We start from the raw sequence: 14,083 nt of genomic DNA on the forward strand, positions 1-14,083 counted from the left end.
GCACAAACTAGCTTTTTTTTTCTATCTGTATAAAAAAGAAATGAACTTGGTTGGTTTTTTTGAGATCCTGTTAATATTTTGCATTCTTTAAGTCATTTATAGGGTAAATCTCCTGAGGTATGGATCCAAAAAGTCTTATGAGGTACAGCATCTGGCCAAACAGTTATTCTAGAGTATGTAATTAGGTGTTGACAAAAAGTACCAAATGATTCACTAATAAAACAAAGACGAAGGAGAAGAAAATGCTCAGTGTAGAGTAGTTTTCTTACATTATTTTGGTGAGAAGCTGTCAAAGAATCAGAAGGTAGTCAGAGAGGAGGAAAGTACAGACTGTTCCTTTATCATAATAACTTTTATTGCCTAGGTATAGCTTTCACCCTGGTCAATAAACATCCTGCTGCTTTGTGTTCAGGGAATTAGGGCTTGGTTGCTGCAGTAAGTGCTTCTTTACAAATACCTGATACCAACCCATATAGGGCGAATAGAGATTGCTCCAGTCCTCCTCAGAGGTGCTGGGAATTTGACAGGATCAAAGGGAAGAAGATTCTTGTGGTGAAAGCAGAGCCCTGTGAGTCGGAGATGCTCCTGGCAGCTGCAGATTAGAGCAATGGTGAATTGGTTCTAATGCTTGCTAGGAGCTACAAAGGCAGAATAAATGCAAAGACAGCATGGAGCCTCTTATGGTGCRAGATAGTCAGGCTTGAGGATCCAAGTCCAGGCTCTTGCTTTTTTCAGAGCAGCCCGCTCCAGGATTGTCTGAGAGCCCCATTCAGCACTGTGCTTGGTAATGAGACAGCAAAGCAATGGGATATGTCTGTTCTGAGCAGAGCCTTTTGGAGACTGGAAATATCCAGCTGTGCYCCAGCTTAGGATCTGTGCTCCTGGATATGGAAATGAGACAGGGCTGATTCTGAGGTTTCCTTTTTTGTGATGGCTGTAGAAATAGCTAAAACAAGCCCAGGGGGATTCCTGGAAGTTCACGGGGAAGTATAACCACAAAAGCACTATTGTCAAAGAAAGCTGTTAGTGAGTGCAGCATGCACAAGGATGCGATGGACTTAGGGTCAGTGCCCCACTGTGAGTGTCTGACAGCAGCAATCCTTCCCCGGCTGCTTGGAACGGCAGCTCCCACTCGGCCTTTCCATTGCAGGGYTGTGATGGGAAGTAGGTGAGTCACCACATATGCACTGAAGACAGCAGATCTCAGCTGAGAGGTACAACCAAAAGCAGAAATGTGATGCCAGAGTGAACCCAGGCTATGAAATGTAGACCCAAGAAGTATTTCTTGTGGGCCGTAGCAATGACCATTTCAACCTGTTTAGGTTTTGTGTTAAAAAAATAAATAAAATAATAAAAGACTGACCTGTTTCCTAGGATGAATGACCTTCCCTGGTGTCACTGCTAGGAGGATTTACTTCTGGGGAGGGCTGAAATCGTCGCTGATTTCCCACTAGGGAATTTTCCAGGCCTTATACATTTTTTTTCCAATTTTCATTAAATGCAACCCTTTGCTCAGCATTTTCAAGACCTTTTATGGGGTTCCTCACAGACATTTCCCTGCACTGTCTCAGATGAATCGCTGGGCTGAGGATACTTGCTGGAGCAGGGATTGATCTGGGTCTGCCRGTGACACCAAGTGCAACAGAAGAGATGAATCAGTTCTGCCTGTACATCACACCCCCTAACTACCCCCTCTCCCATTCAGTAAATGCTCAGCCAGGCCAATGCAGAAATCTCACTCAAAAACCTCACTTGAAAACTGCACTGTGGCAGCTCTGACTCATGAGAGCTGACCCATACTTACACGCTCTCATCCTGGATTTGATCTCACTTAGCAGAAGTCCTCCTGGTCCATGACACTGTACAGCGGCTCAGTTTTGTGGTTGTGTAGTCAGGGATTAAATATAGCTATTTAATCTTTTTAGTGCACAATTCCTATCTATCAAAGAGAAGCAATACATCTTGCTTTGTCTTTCTAGTCTTCTTAGCTCTGCAGGGCAAGACTGTCTCTTCCACCGTGTTTGGACAGCTACCAGCACCAGGGATGGCTGGGGCTGCTGCAATGCACTTATACMCGGTGATTCTGTACCTTAATTCCCTGGAAGCTGTCTTCCCATCCTCCAGGAGCCCCAGAGTTGGCTGAAGCAGCAGGTTTGTATTTCTGCCTCTGAACTGAAGACATTCACTTTTACCTCCACCAATATATCTTCATTAAGCTTTGCAGACGCTGCTGTGTCGTGATGCCAGCTGCGTTCCTGAAGCAAGCTGGTGTTAGAGCATGTGAATCACTCTGTATTTAGTTCCTGCTTGTGCTGGAGGGTGTTCTGCATTCCTATATATGATGGGTTTCACTCCAACAATTGGCAGGTTTAAACTCCCCTCARAGCACTATTAGAACATAGTGACCAAGAGGGAGAACCTCAGGCAAGTAGCAGCCTATTTATATCCCATGAAAGTGCATAGGACTCAGTGCATAAGAATACTTCAGCCCTTGGCACCTCCATCTCCTTTCAGTTCCTCCTGCTCCTGTCTTACAGCTGTTTCAGCACTGAAGAATCAGCTGGTTTTCCTGGAAGCTCCAGGGAACCTCTAGGACTGCTCCTCTCCACTCAAAGAGTCTGTCTCTGCACTGTCAAGRGTGTAAAAAGTGTGCCCAATGTACCAGCCATCATGAATGTCTTCCCCTGACCCCCATACAGCTGAGAAAATCACCATGCCTTTCTCTAAGATCTCTGGGATCTCCCAGTCTGCAATGTGTCCAGCTCTGGCAAGAAAGGTAGCGCTGTTAGTCCCACCACACATAGGGGACGGGAAGTTCAGGGACAGACCTGGGTGCTGAGTGCATCTCCCCAGATCACCCCGGGAGGCCCTAGCTCTGCTCTACTCTTCTTGCAAGGATGGGAGGAAAGGTGGGTCCTAGGAGCTACCATGAGGCTCTGATTTCCTCTTTGCTGTAGATCCTGCAGGGGAAAAAATCTGACAGGGTCAGGTCCAGCACCTGCAGTGGCCCCTGCTGAAAGTTATCACTGACCTTAATGCTCACTCATGACCGAGTGGGGAACTGATGCTCCTGGAACAACCCGTGGCTCATGACATCTTTCCTTGCACAAGGTAGAGTGAAGAGGCAAGAAGAACCTCTGTCCCAAGTCTTGTCCCCATGCATTGCTGAGCTGCCTGGCCAGAACCCACCCTGCAGGATCCAGCAGAGCCAACAGCAGAGAGCTAGGGAGGAGCGGGATCATGTTACAGCAAAGCTTCTGCCTGTGCAGGAAGTCTCATCTTCCCCAGCAGTGGCCAGGTGGAATTGGGAGCCCTCAGCCCTGCTGAGGAACAGGCAGCTGTTGAGGGTGCTCTGCTCCGGTAGGAGAGGTCAACCCTGGTTCTGCCTCAAATGCTCAGTGCTGCTGGTGCCAGCAGCTCCCCTCCCCACACACATCCCCTGCAGCCTTTGCCTGCTGCTGTTTGGCTCAGCCCAGCTGAGTCCTGCTGCAAGTGAGCATGGCAAGGCTTGGATTTCTTCACTGGTGCCACTGCAACACCATCCCAGCGACAAGGGATCCACACAAAATATTTGTTAGGTTTACTCCCTAAGGATGAATTCTCATCAAAATGACATTTGTCTCGCATGCAGGATCATACTGTACATCTCTATCTTGCTCGTGATTATGTGAGCCACAAACTGGCATGGCTAGAAAGAGACTTTCCGGAAAAGTTGAAGAATTTCTTATCCATTGAGAAAAGCATCTCTTTTGACTGATGCCATCTCCTGCCCTTCCAGTGTTGACGCTAATGATAATATAGTGTGTAGGAAAGGTGCTGTAGCCAGTTTACTTGGTGTATAGAGGTCAACGGATATGGGTTTAACAACCTGACTCTACAGGGATGCAAAACCTCCCCCCTGCATGGTAGGACAAAGGAAAACCTTCTGAAAGAGTTTTAGAAGCAGAGTTTGTCAGGGATGTTACATGACTAAAATATGTTATGAGAGAAAACATTTTTAGAGTTTGTAGCTGTGGAGTGCATAAYGTAATGTGGAGTAAACTTGTACCACGAACCCTTTTTGGCTTCTCTGTCACTCATAGTACACAGCTGTGATTTATAACATTGTCTCTAGTGATGTGGGTAAATCCTCTAGACTGAAAGGAGGACAGAAGCACCAACATTGTGGGTTTGACTCAACCACAGTTATGAGCATTTTATGTTTAACATACCACTGTGCCTCTAGATCCCTTGGGAAAATCCCAGCAAAAAAACCTTCACTTTAAGAGATACTGTATGTGCATGTGTGTGCATGTGTACGGAGGCTGCACTGCTGTTTGCTSTTGCTGCCCAGAGATGGGTGGCATTTCAAAGACAGGCATTTCAAAGAAGTGACCAAGTGACGTGGGTTTTCTCAGTGACTGACAACTCTCAGCATCACCATTTGAAACATAAACTTTATTGCAACAAAGAATTAAAAATAGTACATCTGAGAGAGTTGCAGAGTGCGTGTCATTAAAGAACTAGTCAGAAATCACAACTCAAGCAAATCATGTACAATTGGAACAGAAAGTTTTATTAAAACACTTTGAAATCAAACTCAAATTTTCCTTGTTTAATTTCGCCATAACCATGGATTGTGTATTTACAGTCTTCGCCTCTTGTGGTGAAGGTTCTGCTYAGGGTTGGGGACTAGGAGGAAGGCAGGAATGAATGGGGAGGAAAGGTGGGTTTCAAAAGCTAACAGGATGTGAACGTTTTCCAGAAGAAGTTCTTGCAGCCTGCTTTGCGTTCYCGGGGAGCCAAAGCAGGGTTTGAGTTCGCTGAACGCTCGAGCTCCAGTCTCACTTCGTCCTGCTCAGCCCCTCGGGACAAGTCCTCAGACTCCAGAGCTTCATTTTCTGTCTGGCTTGGTTCTGAGAGCAGTTCTGCCAAAAAGTACTTGGCCAGTTCCTTTGGGAAAAGAAAAAGAAAGAAAAAGGAAAAGAGAGAGCACAGTTAGCCTTTGACTTTAGGGGACCCAGTGCTGCATCCCTCTAAAACACCTTTGTGCCAAGATTAGAGAAACACACAGCTCTCAAAGAAGAGGGAAGTCATATCTTTCCAAACACGGTTCAGAATGACAGCTGTTATACAGCAGCTGTGCCTACAAAATAAGCTGTAGAAGATCACAAAGCACCTCTACCGTGCACTGACATCTAYCTGGCTTTTCAAAGAAACCAATGTCCTGGCTGTGGCAGGGAAATAATTCGCTCGTGCACCACCCTGCCTCCTCTTCCTTGCCCCCTGGTCCTGCTCACTGCGCTGGCCTCAGCAAGGATGCCGTGAGGCTGAACCTTGCTGATGATGTGACACGGGGCAGGTCTTTGGGAAAGCCATTTAAGGGGGAAGCRAGTGCAGGTCCCTGTGCTCACAAGTCAGGCTGAGCCGGGGGGGGACCCTTTCCCTGGGGGCTGTTTTTCCTTTTATCCCTCCCAGCCCTGGCTGCCCCCTTGTCATGGCCCAAGAACCTCCCCACCTCCCCGCAGCAGCTGCCTTGATTCAGCGCTGTGGAGGATCCCCTGGAGCTCCACCAGGCTCTGCCCTTCACCCCGGCCCTGGCTGCTCCTTGGTCCCTCCAGCACCGAGCCGGGTCGGGGGGTCCCTGCCTGCCTCCAGCCCGCACGGTTCGGCTCCCTGCCCAGCAGCTCRGTGCCGACTTAGCCACAGCAGGGAGCAGTGCCTGCAGCCGGGAACCAGAGTCCGGCAGGGAGCTAGGGGGTCTGCAGCGGGGAGCTGGGGGGTCTGCAGTGGCTGTGCCAGGGGTCTCCGGTGGGGTGCCTGGGAAGTGCCAGGCTCGGGGCGCCCGCAGCCCGCCCCGTCGCGGGGCTCTCACCTGCTTCCCGGCCGCGGCAGCCAGGGACTTCTGCAGGAACTGCCGGAGCCGGGGGTCCGAGGGGGCGGCCGAGACGGTGCCGAGGGCCAAGGCGAGGGAGAGCAGGGCCAGGGCGCACTGGAGGCGGCACGACAGCATCTCGCCGGCGGGTCGGGCGCGGAGAGGCGGCGGCGGGGAGGCGCTGGCGGCTCCGCGGCGGCTCCGGCTCCGGCTCCGGCGTTGGGGATCTCCGGGCCGCCCGGCCGCCTTTATAAACCCTTCTCCTGACGTCAAGGCGGGGGCGCCCCCCTCGCCCCGCGCCGCCGGGGGGTGGGTCCCTGCCCGGGGCCGGGGATGCTCCGCTCAGCCGAGGGGCCGGCCCGGCGCCCACGGTGCCCCCCGGGAGCCCCCCGGCTTTGAATTGCCGCCCCCGCAGGGGTGGGGTGGGGGGTGGCTGGTCCCCGACCCTGCTCTCCGCCCCCCTCCCCCCGTCCCTGTCCCCGTCTCCAGCCGCAAGCGGTGACTGGGGAGTCCTGGCTGTGCGCAGCCCTCACCGGCGGTCTGATTGCTCAGTGTGCCTCCTTCCTGGAGGGCTGGGTCCCCAGGGGCTCCAGTGCCAAAGCAACGACCTCTGCCTGGGCAGCCCACCCTGTCGGGTAGGAAATGTTTGCAGAATCCAAAAAACTGCAAACGGCCCCCAAAGATCCTCTTGAGGGGGCATTGGCTACCTGGTCTAGCAGGGAGTGAGGGCAGTTGAGTTGCCCTTGATCTGTTCTGCCTCTTGGGCCCCTGCAGGGCTCTTGGGCACCAGCCCTTGCCCAGACCACCCAGGCCAGCTCTGCCACTGCCATCGGGGCAGCTCCACTTGCAGCCCACAGCCTGGCTGGAGAGTGTCCRGCTCTGCGATATCTTTGCTGCTCAGGAAGGTAGTGCCAAACAGATGCCTCAGTCGGGCTTGCAGGCTCCCAGCTGAGCCTGCAGGGCACATGACACCCTTTGCCCCTACAGAGGCCCTGTGGGCATTAGATCTGGGGATGCGTCAGGTCTGATGGGATAACAAAGATCCCCCAGCCTCCCAGCCTGTCTCCATGGATCAGCTGATGCCCCCCGGGGAAAGATGCTGCAAGCCCCTGCTGCCCTGAAGGCTTCAACTCTCCAGCCATCTCCCAACCATCTTGGCAGATGGCAGGGGCAGAGCAGACTGTGCAGGGAAAGGTCTCTACCACCATCCAGATAAGGGAGTGTCTGGTTTTCTCTCTTCCTAGTTCCCRGGGGAAGGGGGGGAAGGGAGTCATAAGCTTGTGGGGTTACTACAGCACAGGCAAGGACCCAAGTACAGTACAAGGCTCTCCAGAAATCTCCAAAATTATATTTTCAGTTCATATTCAATTAACCAGTCTCCCTGCTCCCAAGCCCCCCAGACCTTAATGTTACTGACTGGATTTGCTGAGGTTGGGCACATGGAGCATGTATCAAGACATTCCTATTCTACTTTAGAGTCCAGCAAGAGCAATTGGTGCTGGCCACTGGCTAGGAGACCAGACAGAACTTTGGGCACTGCCCTCCAAAGAGCATGCCTCTCTTTCCTCTGTATGGATATTTGCAACCTTCCTCTTTTGCCCAGGAAGCCTTGTGGGGCTCATTGACTTGGACTGCTTTCACAGCCAGCCTTCTCACAGTCTCACCAGCTGCTTGACCTGGGTAGGACCAAGCTCTGCACTCCTGGGACTCACTGGTCACACTCTGGCAGGAGCTAGTAGAGAAAAATCAGCCCTTGCTCGCTGTTGAGATATATTCCCTTGTTTCAGGCCCCTGACACAGGACACAGTCTCCTGCCAAAGCCAACAGGAGTGACTTGGACCCAAGAAGAGCAGACTGCTCCAAGAGTACTGACTCCGAGCCCCTGCTCTCTCCACTGTATCCTTGTGCTAGGGGCTTTACCAGCATCTCCCTCCTTCCAAAGGAGCAAAGGCAATCCTGRGCATGACAAATGGCAGCAGATGCCAGGGCAGCAAATCTACCCTGCTCTTTTCCTCTCCCTTGCTATGCTGAAGCCCTGCAGGGCCAGGCTGTCCACTGCAGCCTTCAAGAAGGATTTTCTAGGGGTGACTTCTCCCAGTAGCAGTAGTAATTTCCCTGCTCCTCCCAGCTGTGCCAGTAGCAGCAAGCTGGGCTCCCCTGGTTTGCCTGCATTAGAAAAGGCTTGGTTTTGTAGCTCCCAGGCCTTCATCCTTGGCACAGCACACATCAACTGTGCCCTCACTGTAATGCCTGTTTGGGCCAGTTTTGTCAGAGCTTCAGCTCCCAGACAGCTTCTCCCATATCCCACGGCAGAGGAGCCCATCCAGGTGCCATATTGAGGAGGATCAGAGATGGAAATAGGGAACAGCACTGGGTTATTTCAAACTCTCCCATGGCTACTAAAAGTCATTACCAACTGCCCCTGCTACTTCACACACCAAGTGACTTGCTAGCCCWGCATCCTTTTGCCTTTCAGCTTGCCACCCCACAGCGAAGGAGGCATGAGGATCACCCATCACTTCTAGCTGGGGAGGAATGGTTACCAGCTCCTTAAGCTGCAGCAGTTCTGCACTGATTTGTAGTAGGATCAGCTCACTGTCTATTTTTTCCCAAGTTATAGCAAAAGGTTGCAGACTGGAGTGCAGACTCAAGCTGCTTCATGGGAGGGAAGGACAGCAGTGCTCTGTTTCAGCACCAGCAGGTGTGTTACACAAACCAGTATGGACCTAGGAGCTGCAGGAGTTGGCACAGTGCAGGAATTAACCGTTTTGACGGCTTCCACATCCTCTGCTTCCTTCCAGCTTTGTGTGGGGCCAGCTGGACTCAGAGACATTGCACAGGGTTTTGCAGGGGTGTAGAGATCAGCTAATCTGAGATGGGTGGTATCTGGGCTGGCCAGCACAGTTGTTTCCAGGATGCTGATATGGTCATACTGGTRTAAAATGGATGAGATCTCAGACTTCAGCTTGCAGAGGGGTTTGAGAGACCATTCTTGATATCCTGCCCAAAGCCAGACTGCTCTGTGCCCCTGTTACCCRCAGCACCTCTGTCTGCGTAGTTCAGCCCCGCAAAAGGCTTTCAGCCCAAATCTGTTCCTTGATGGTCCTTGTCCTCACTCACCACTTGGCTTTGATTTCAGTGTCCATTCACCCCAACCCTACCTTGTCAATCTTTCCTGGCTGCCTGGTAGTGCTAAGAACTTTGCCTGGAGAGCAGTAATATCCCACAGGGCTTTGGGCTAGGAGCAATGTCCTTCCTGTTGGAGAAGTATGTAGTCCCTACAGGTTAGTCCCAGTCAAGTGAAGACCTGCAGACCTATTGRGGATGCCTGATTTTGATGGTGTCCCTGGCTACCCTTCCAGTCACATGGTGACAAATTTGGAAGTCCAAGTTGGCTGTGACTCTACCAGGCTCTGGAGCTGAGCGGCTGTGCCYCTGCTCCCACCTCCACCTAGGAGAGGCTAGAGGAATTGTGCTGATGCCTTCTAGCAATTGGAAAAATATCAGCACAAGGAAATGCCCTGGATTTGGCCCGTTGAACTCCAGATGTTAACCTGAGAAAAGAAAAGGCATATTTGTTTGCTACTGTCTGGTCCTGTACCCTGTCAGGAGGTGACTTGGTCCCTGAATGAGGGCAGCCTCAGGAAAGCTCTAACTTACCTGCTGGCCATTTTCTCTTCCTGGAATTAGCCTGAGATTGTGTCACTGGTGGAGGCAGGACTAGAGCCAGGGTCTGATGGGAAAGTTCTTTAGGCATGTCTTGATCTGTTCTAAATGAGAGAAACTTGGGTCCTATTAGATCTAAACATCATTCCTGAACAAAATGTTGAGACAATCAAATCAAAATTCTTGGTGCCTTCAGGTAGAATTTGAGAGAATCACTCTGATATTCGCCAGTTGAAAAATTTTGACATTTCATTTCAAAAAAAGACCTAAAGGAAAAATACAACTTAACTGAAGATGAAGACATGCACTTTGGATTAGAAAATCATCTTGTGCTGAGCTGAAGGCAGCAAGTAGTGGAAGAAAGGAGAAAGAATTCATCTACCCCATACCTCTTCAAACTTCAGACTTTCTTCCAATGAGGACTCCCTGGGAAGGGGTATGTGCTAAGTATGGGTATGTGCTAGAGTACCGACTTCCCTATGACTGCAGCTCAGCCAGTAAGGGGTGAGGAAGGTGCAGATCCATTTATCAATCCCCTTCCCCCAGGTCCTCTTTGGGACCAGCATGTTCTGGACCTTTTTCAGTTCATTCTCCAGCCAGATAAATCCATCATCCCTTCAGCTGTGGTGGCGATGACTCTGTTCTTTCTTTCTGCTGCAGTGCTGCGGGGCATGAGGCTTTGCAAACAATTGAGTTGCATTGAATTCCTGTGACTGCTTCCTTACTCCCAGGTTCACAGCTTGTTCCACAAATCCCGAGCAGTCAGGCAGCCCAGGGGACTGAGCGTGCAGCCTGCACAYGCAGCACTGCACTGGCAAAGCATGCCCTCTGCTGTCACCGTGGCCACAAGGCTGGCTCTCTTTACATCTCATCTCCTAAGCTATCACCTACAAAATGCTCTCTAGACTCTCTCAGCTACATATCACTGCCTTTCAAGCAGTGAAAAAAGTTCTTCTTACCCTGCAGCACACAGTCACCTCATAGTGTTGAGCTGCAGTCTGAGAGCTGGGGCCATGAAATCCCTCACCTGCGGGAGACYCCTGTCTCTGGAAGCCCAGCCTGCTCTGAAGGATGGCAAGGAAACTCACCAAAGCCCCAGATCTCTTGCAGCTTGCTGCAAACATAACAGAGCAGCTTCCTGCTTGTGGAGGGCTGGTGCTGCCCCAGGAGATACAGATGAGTATAGGAGTGCAATTGGTCATGCCTGAATGATAGTGAGAAACAAGAGCTAAATAAGGGAGAGAAACTCCTTTTGAATGACACGTGTCTCCATGGGATGGGCTATGCAGCAAACAGTGGTTTTGGGAAGGCGTGAAGAATTACAACAGTCCTGTGCAAGACATCAGGGACAGACACAGCTCTGTAGCGTGCCACAGGCCCCTTTCTGCTTTCTGAAACAAAGATCAGYGTAGCCTGGTAAAGAAACTCTCTTGCAGCTTATCAAGTATATRGGACATATACTGTCCCATGAGAAAAAGAGGATCTTTAACAAATACCACCAAAATAAAATGCCCTTGTGTCTGAGTGTGTGTATAAGTTGAGATCACATCTCCTCATTASTTGGCTGCACACCATTTATGATAAAAATATTCTGGCCCAACTCCTGGCCATAGTGTTCCATGTCCTCTCTGTCCACGTGCACTGTCTGTGATTTCCTTGTGGAGGCTGCAAGTGTCACAGACCTCACCACTTTTTGCCTGGGGAAGGGCCAGCCTCACTCAAAAAGCTGATGTGTCTGTTTGGGTACTCCGGGGGGTGTTTTATGATGAGAGGTTTCTGGATAAAGTGCTGTTTCTCTAGTATAACAGGCACAAATCCCAAAGTCTTAGACTTTCCCTTAATTACAGTCTCCTAGCTTTTCTACTGCATGTAGCAAAGTGACTGGAAAGGAGGGGAGCCACACTGCTTGGATTCACACCTAAGGGATTCTGCTACCTAATATCTCCTAGGTCTATGTCCAAGAGCCTCAGTTGTGATCAGGATTTCATTTACTGCTGTTTCTGGGATATATTCCCACACTCAGCCTCCTAGGATGCAGCCAAGGCATCTGTAGGATTGAGAACAGCCCCCTTGAAGTCAGACATGGGAAAGATGAGCACATCCATGCGCAGAATTGGAAGTGAGCAAGACGAACTAGGAAAGTACTACTGTATTTACCTGTTTGCATGACTAGTAGGAGTCATGAATGGGGCTGTTTTGGGGGCTGTATGAACAGATGTGGGCCCATGGTATAAGGCGTTAGAAGCATAAGGCAAGATGTGATGGATACAGATAGGTGAGTACACAAAGTTATGGAATAATACAGCGGTCCATTTTCTCTCTCCTTCTCAACTTTCCTCTATAAATGCCATCTCCACAGCAAGTGCTCAGGATCCCCTTCCTTCCAGCTGTGACACTGGCCTCTGCACAGAGAGGCCAGGATGGGAGGCTCCAGGTGACCCTGCACACCTGGGTCCAACTCCCTAAAATAGCAGGTGTGCGTCCCACAGATGGGGATCCCACAGACAGCAGCCTGCAGGAGCACAGTGGTCCTCAGGATGCTCCCAGTCATCCCTTGCTGCAGTCAATCTTTCTCCACAGTGGCTCCATGCTGGGGGACAAGCTGGGTCTGGGGACCAGCTGCAGGCAAGCAGCTACCTTTTGCCTGCAAACTTGCTTCCAGTTTGCTGGGGTTTTGACTTCTCTTCCTTGGATCKCCAAGAAAAACAGATGTCCCCAGTTAAGTTACTCTTTTTTCTGATTTTTTTAAATCTAACTAAGGTCTAAAAACATATGGCAAAGTAGAGCCAGGAATAGAATTACACGTGTGCGTGTTTGAGTACTAATGATTAAATGTTTAAAATGAAGCATGGCCTGGTATTTCCACAGCACAGGAGCTCCTTGCTGAAACTGCAGCCTCGCCTGCCCTCTCGTGGAAACCCAGCAGAATACAACGGACCCTCCGCAGCTCCTCCCGGCTCCCAGCACGGCGGCCGGCGAGCCGGTGCCGCGAGCCGGTGCCGAGCGCTGCGGCGCCCGGCGGGACCTGAACTCGAAATCCCCATCCAGCATTTCCACGGATTCCTGGTTATCTCCGGCTTACTAGAAACAAGGGCGGTGTGAACCAAGTTGTGCAAAACTTGGGTAAATAGTCCCGCAAAGCTGCCAAAATAAACGACGTGCAAACAGTATCACCGAGTCCATCTGTGCCATTGAGGGCAATTGGAAAGTCAGAGCTATGATACTTACATTTCAACCTTCCTTATTTTCAATAGCATAATTTTTGCTCAGTGCAAGTTTTTCAGCACCAAAGCTGGCCAAGGAACTAGACAATAAGTTGGTAAGTGTAGCAAGAGCTGGGCCAGGGTGCTTCAGAGCATTGCTGCTGATGCTCCAATGCCCTGTTCAGCCCCAGAAAAGCCTGAATCCCATTTCTCTGCTGGGTTTTCCAATAGCCTGTGCTGAGAARTAAAATGGGGAAGGAGCTGGGAATGAAGGGAGTTCTTTTAAAGCAGAAGAAATCTGAAGAAAATTACACCATATACTCACCTTTTGGGCATGTCTTTGTAAGGGYGGAAGTAGAGATGGGTACCAAAAAAGCTACTCAAATACATTCTGGGAAATTTCCTGAAAAGCGCCCAGTTAATCATTTTGGTAGTGGTGTTTCTTCTGAGGCCTGGGAAGAGTCATGCCCTGTATTTGGAGCCAGGTTTTCAAAGGGCATGTTACCCWGTGGCATGGAGACTGGCAATCCTGATCAGCTCACCATCTGCAGACTCTGCAGCTGCAAAATGTTTGTAATACAGGCCGACGTCTGAACGCTCCCTGGCCTCTGTAAATACCGCAAGTGCTGAACAAAGCTCGCAAGCAAGGGCCAGCTGGGTCAGATGACTGCAGACCTCTGCCCCCCAGACAGTGAGGGAAAGATTCCTATCACATCAGCTGAACTGCCAGGAAAAGCCGTGACATCATTGTTAGGAAAAAAAAATCTACTAGGAGAAGGAAACACAGCCATGATCCAGGAATATACAGTATTTGTTTTGCAAATGCAGCTGAGCAAGCCAATGGGAAATGGAGGTCCCCGATACATAGCCTGATTGTTCAAAGTAGGGGTGATCATCCCAAACCCAGCAACTTCCCAACGTGCTGATTTCCAGTAATCAGAGAGGCAGAGCGCCCAAGGACAGTGAGACACTGAAACAAGTGTCCCAAATGATACATAAGCACAGTCACCAGCACAGCGAGCCTTATTCAACACCTACAAACCTATAGGGCATGGGGAAGGGAAGGAAAGGAGGCAGCAGGATTGTAAAGTAGGTTTTCTTGTTTCCATTGCTCATGCAGTGCTCCATTTGGGGGGATTGTCCCTAAATTTTTGTCTAACATTTATAAGCTGATAAAGGCTCGTGCTTTGGTGCTGCCCAATCCTACAGGTGAATCACGGAGGCCACGCTCCTCCTGTGCTGTGTGCTGGCTGTGCTCAACCTTAAGGGGTGAGAAATGCTGTTGTGCCCAGGCAGGAGGCACAAGAAGGGAGGTTTTGGGGGCAAAAGATGCTTGCCCCCATGAAGAGTGCTCAGCAAC

General features: G+C 50.5%; 1 protein-coding gene across 1 annotated transcript; it reads right to left on the reverse strand.

Annotated features, from left to right (window-relative positions):
• Positions 1-4,497: 4,497 nt before the first annotated feature.
• SST (somatostatin) lies at positions 4,498-6,104 on the reverse strand. The gene is made up of 2 exons (XM_085325082.1): positions 5,855-6,104; positions 4,498-4,932 (listed from the first exon to the last, which is right to left on the reverse strand). Exons 1-2 carry the CDS (start codon positions 5,990-5,992, stop codon positions 4,720-4,722), a joined length of 351 nt encoding a protein of 116 aa, XP_085181208.1. The 5' UTR covers positions 5,993-6,104; the 3' UTR covers positions 4,498-4,719.
• Positions 6,105-14,083: the final 7,979 nt, after the last annotated feature.

Source organism: Rhea americana, unplaced genomic scaffold, assembly GCF_003343005.1.
Source record: "Rhea americana isolate MKP2758 unplaced genomic scaffold, rheAme1 scaffold_96, whole genome shotgun sequence".
Classification (NCBI taxonomy): domain Eukaryota; kingdom Metazoa; phylum Chordata; class Aves; order Rheiformes; family Rheidae; genus Rhea; species Rhea americana.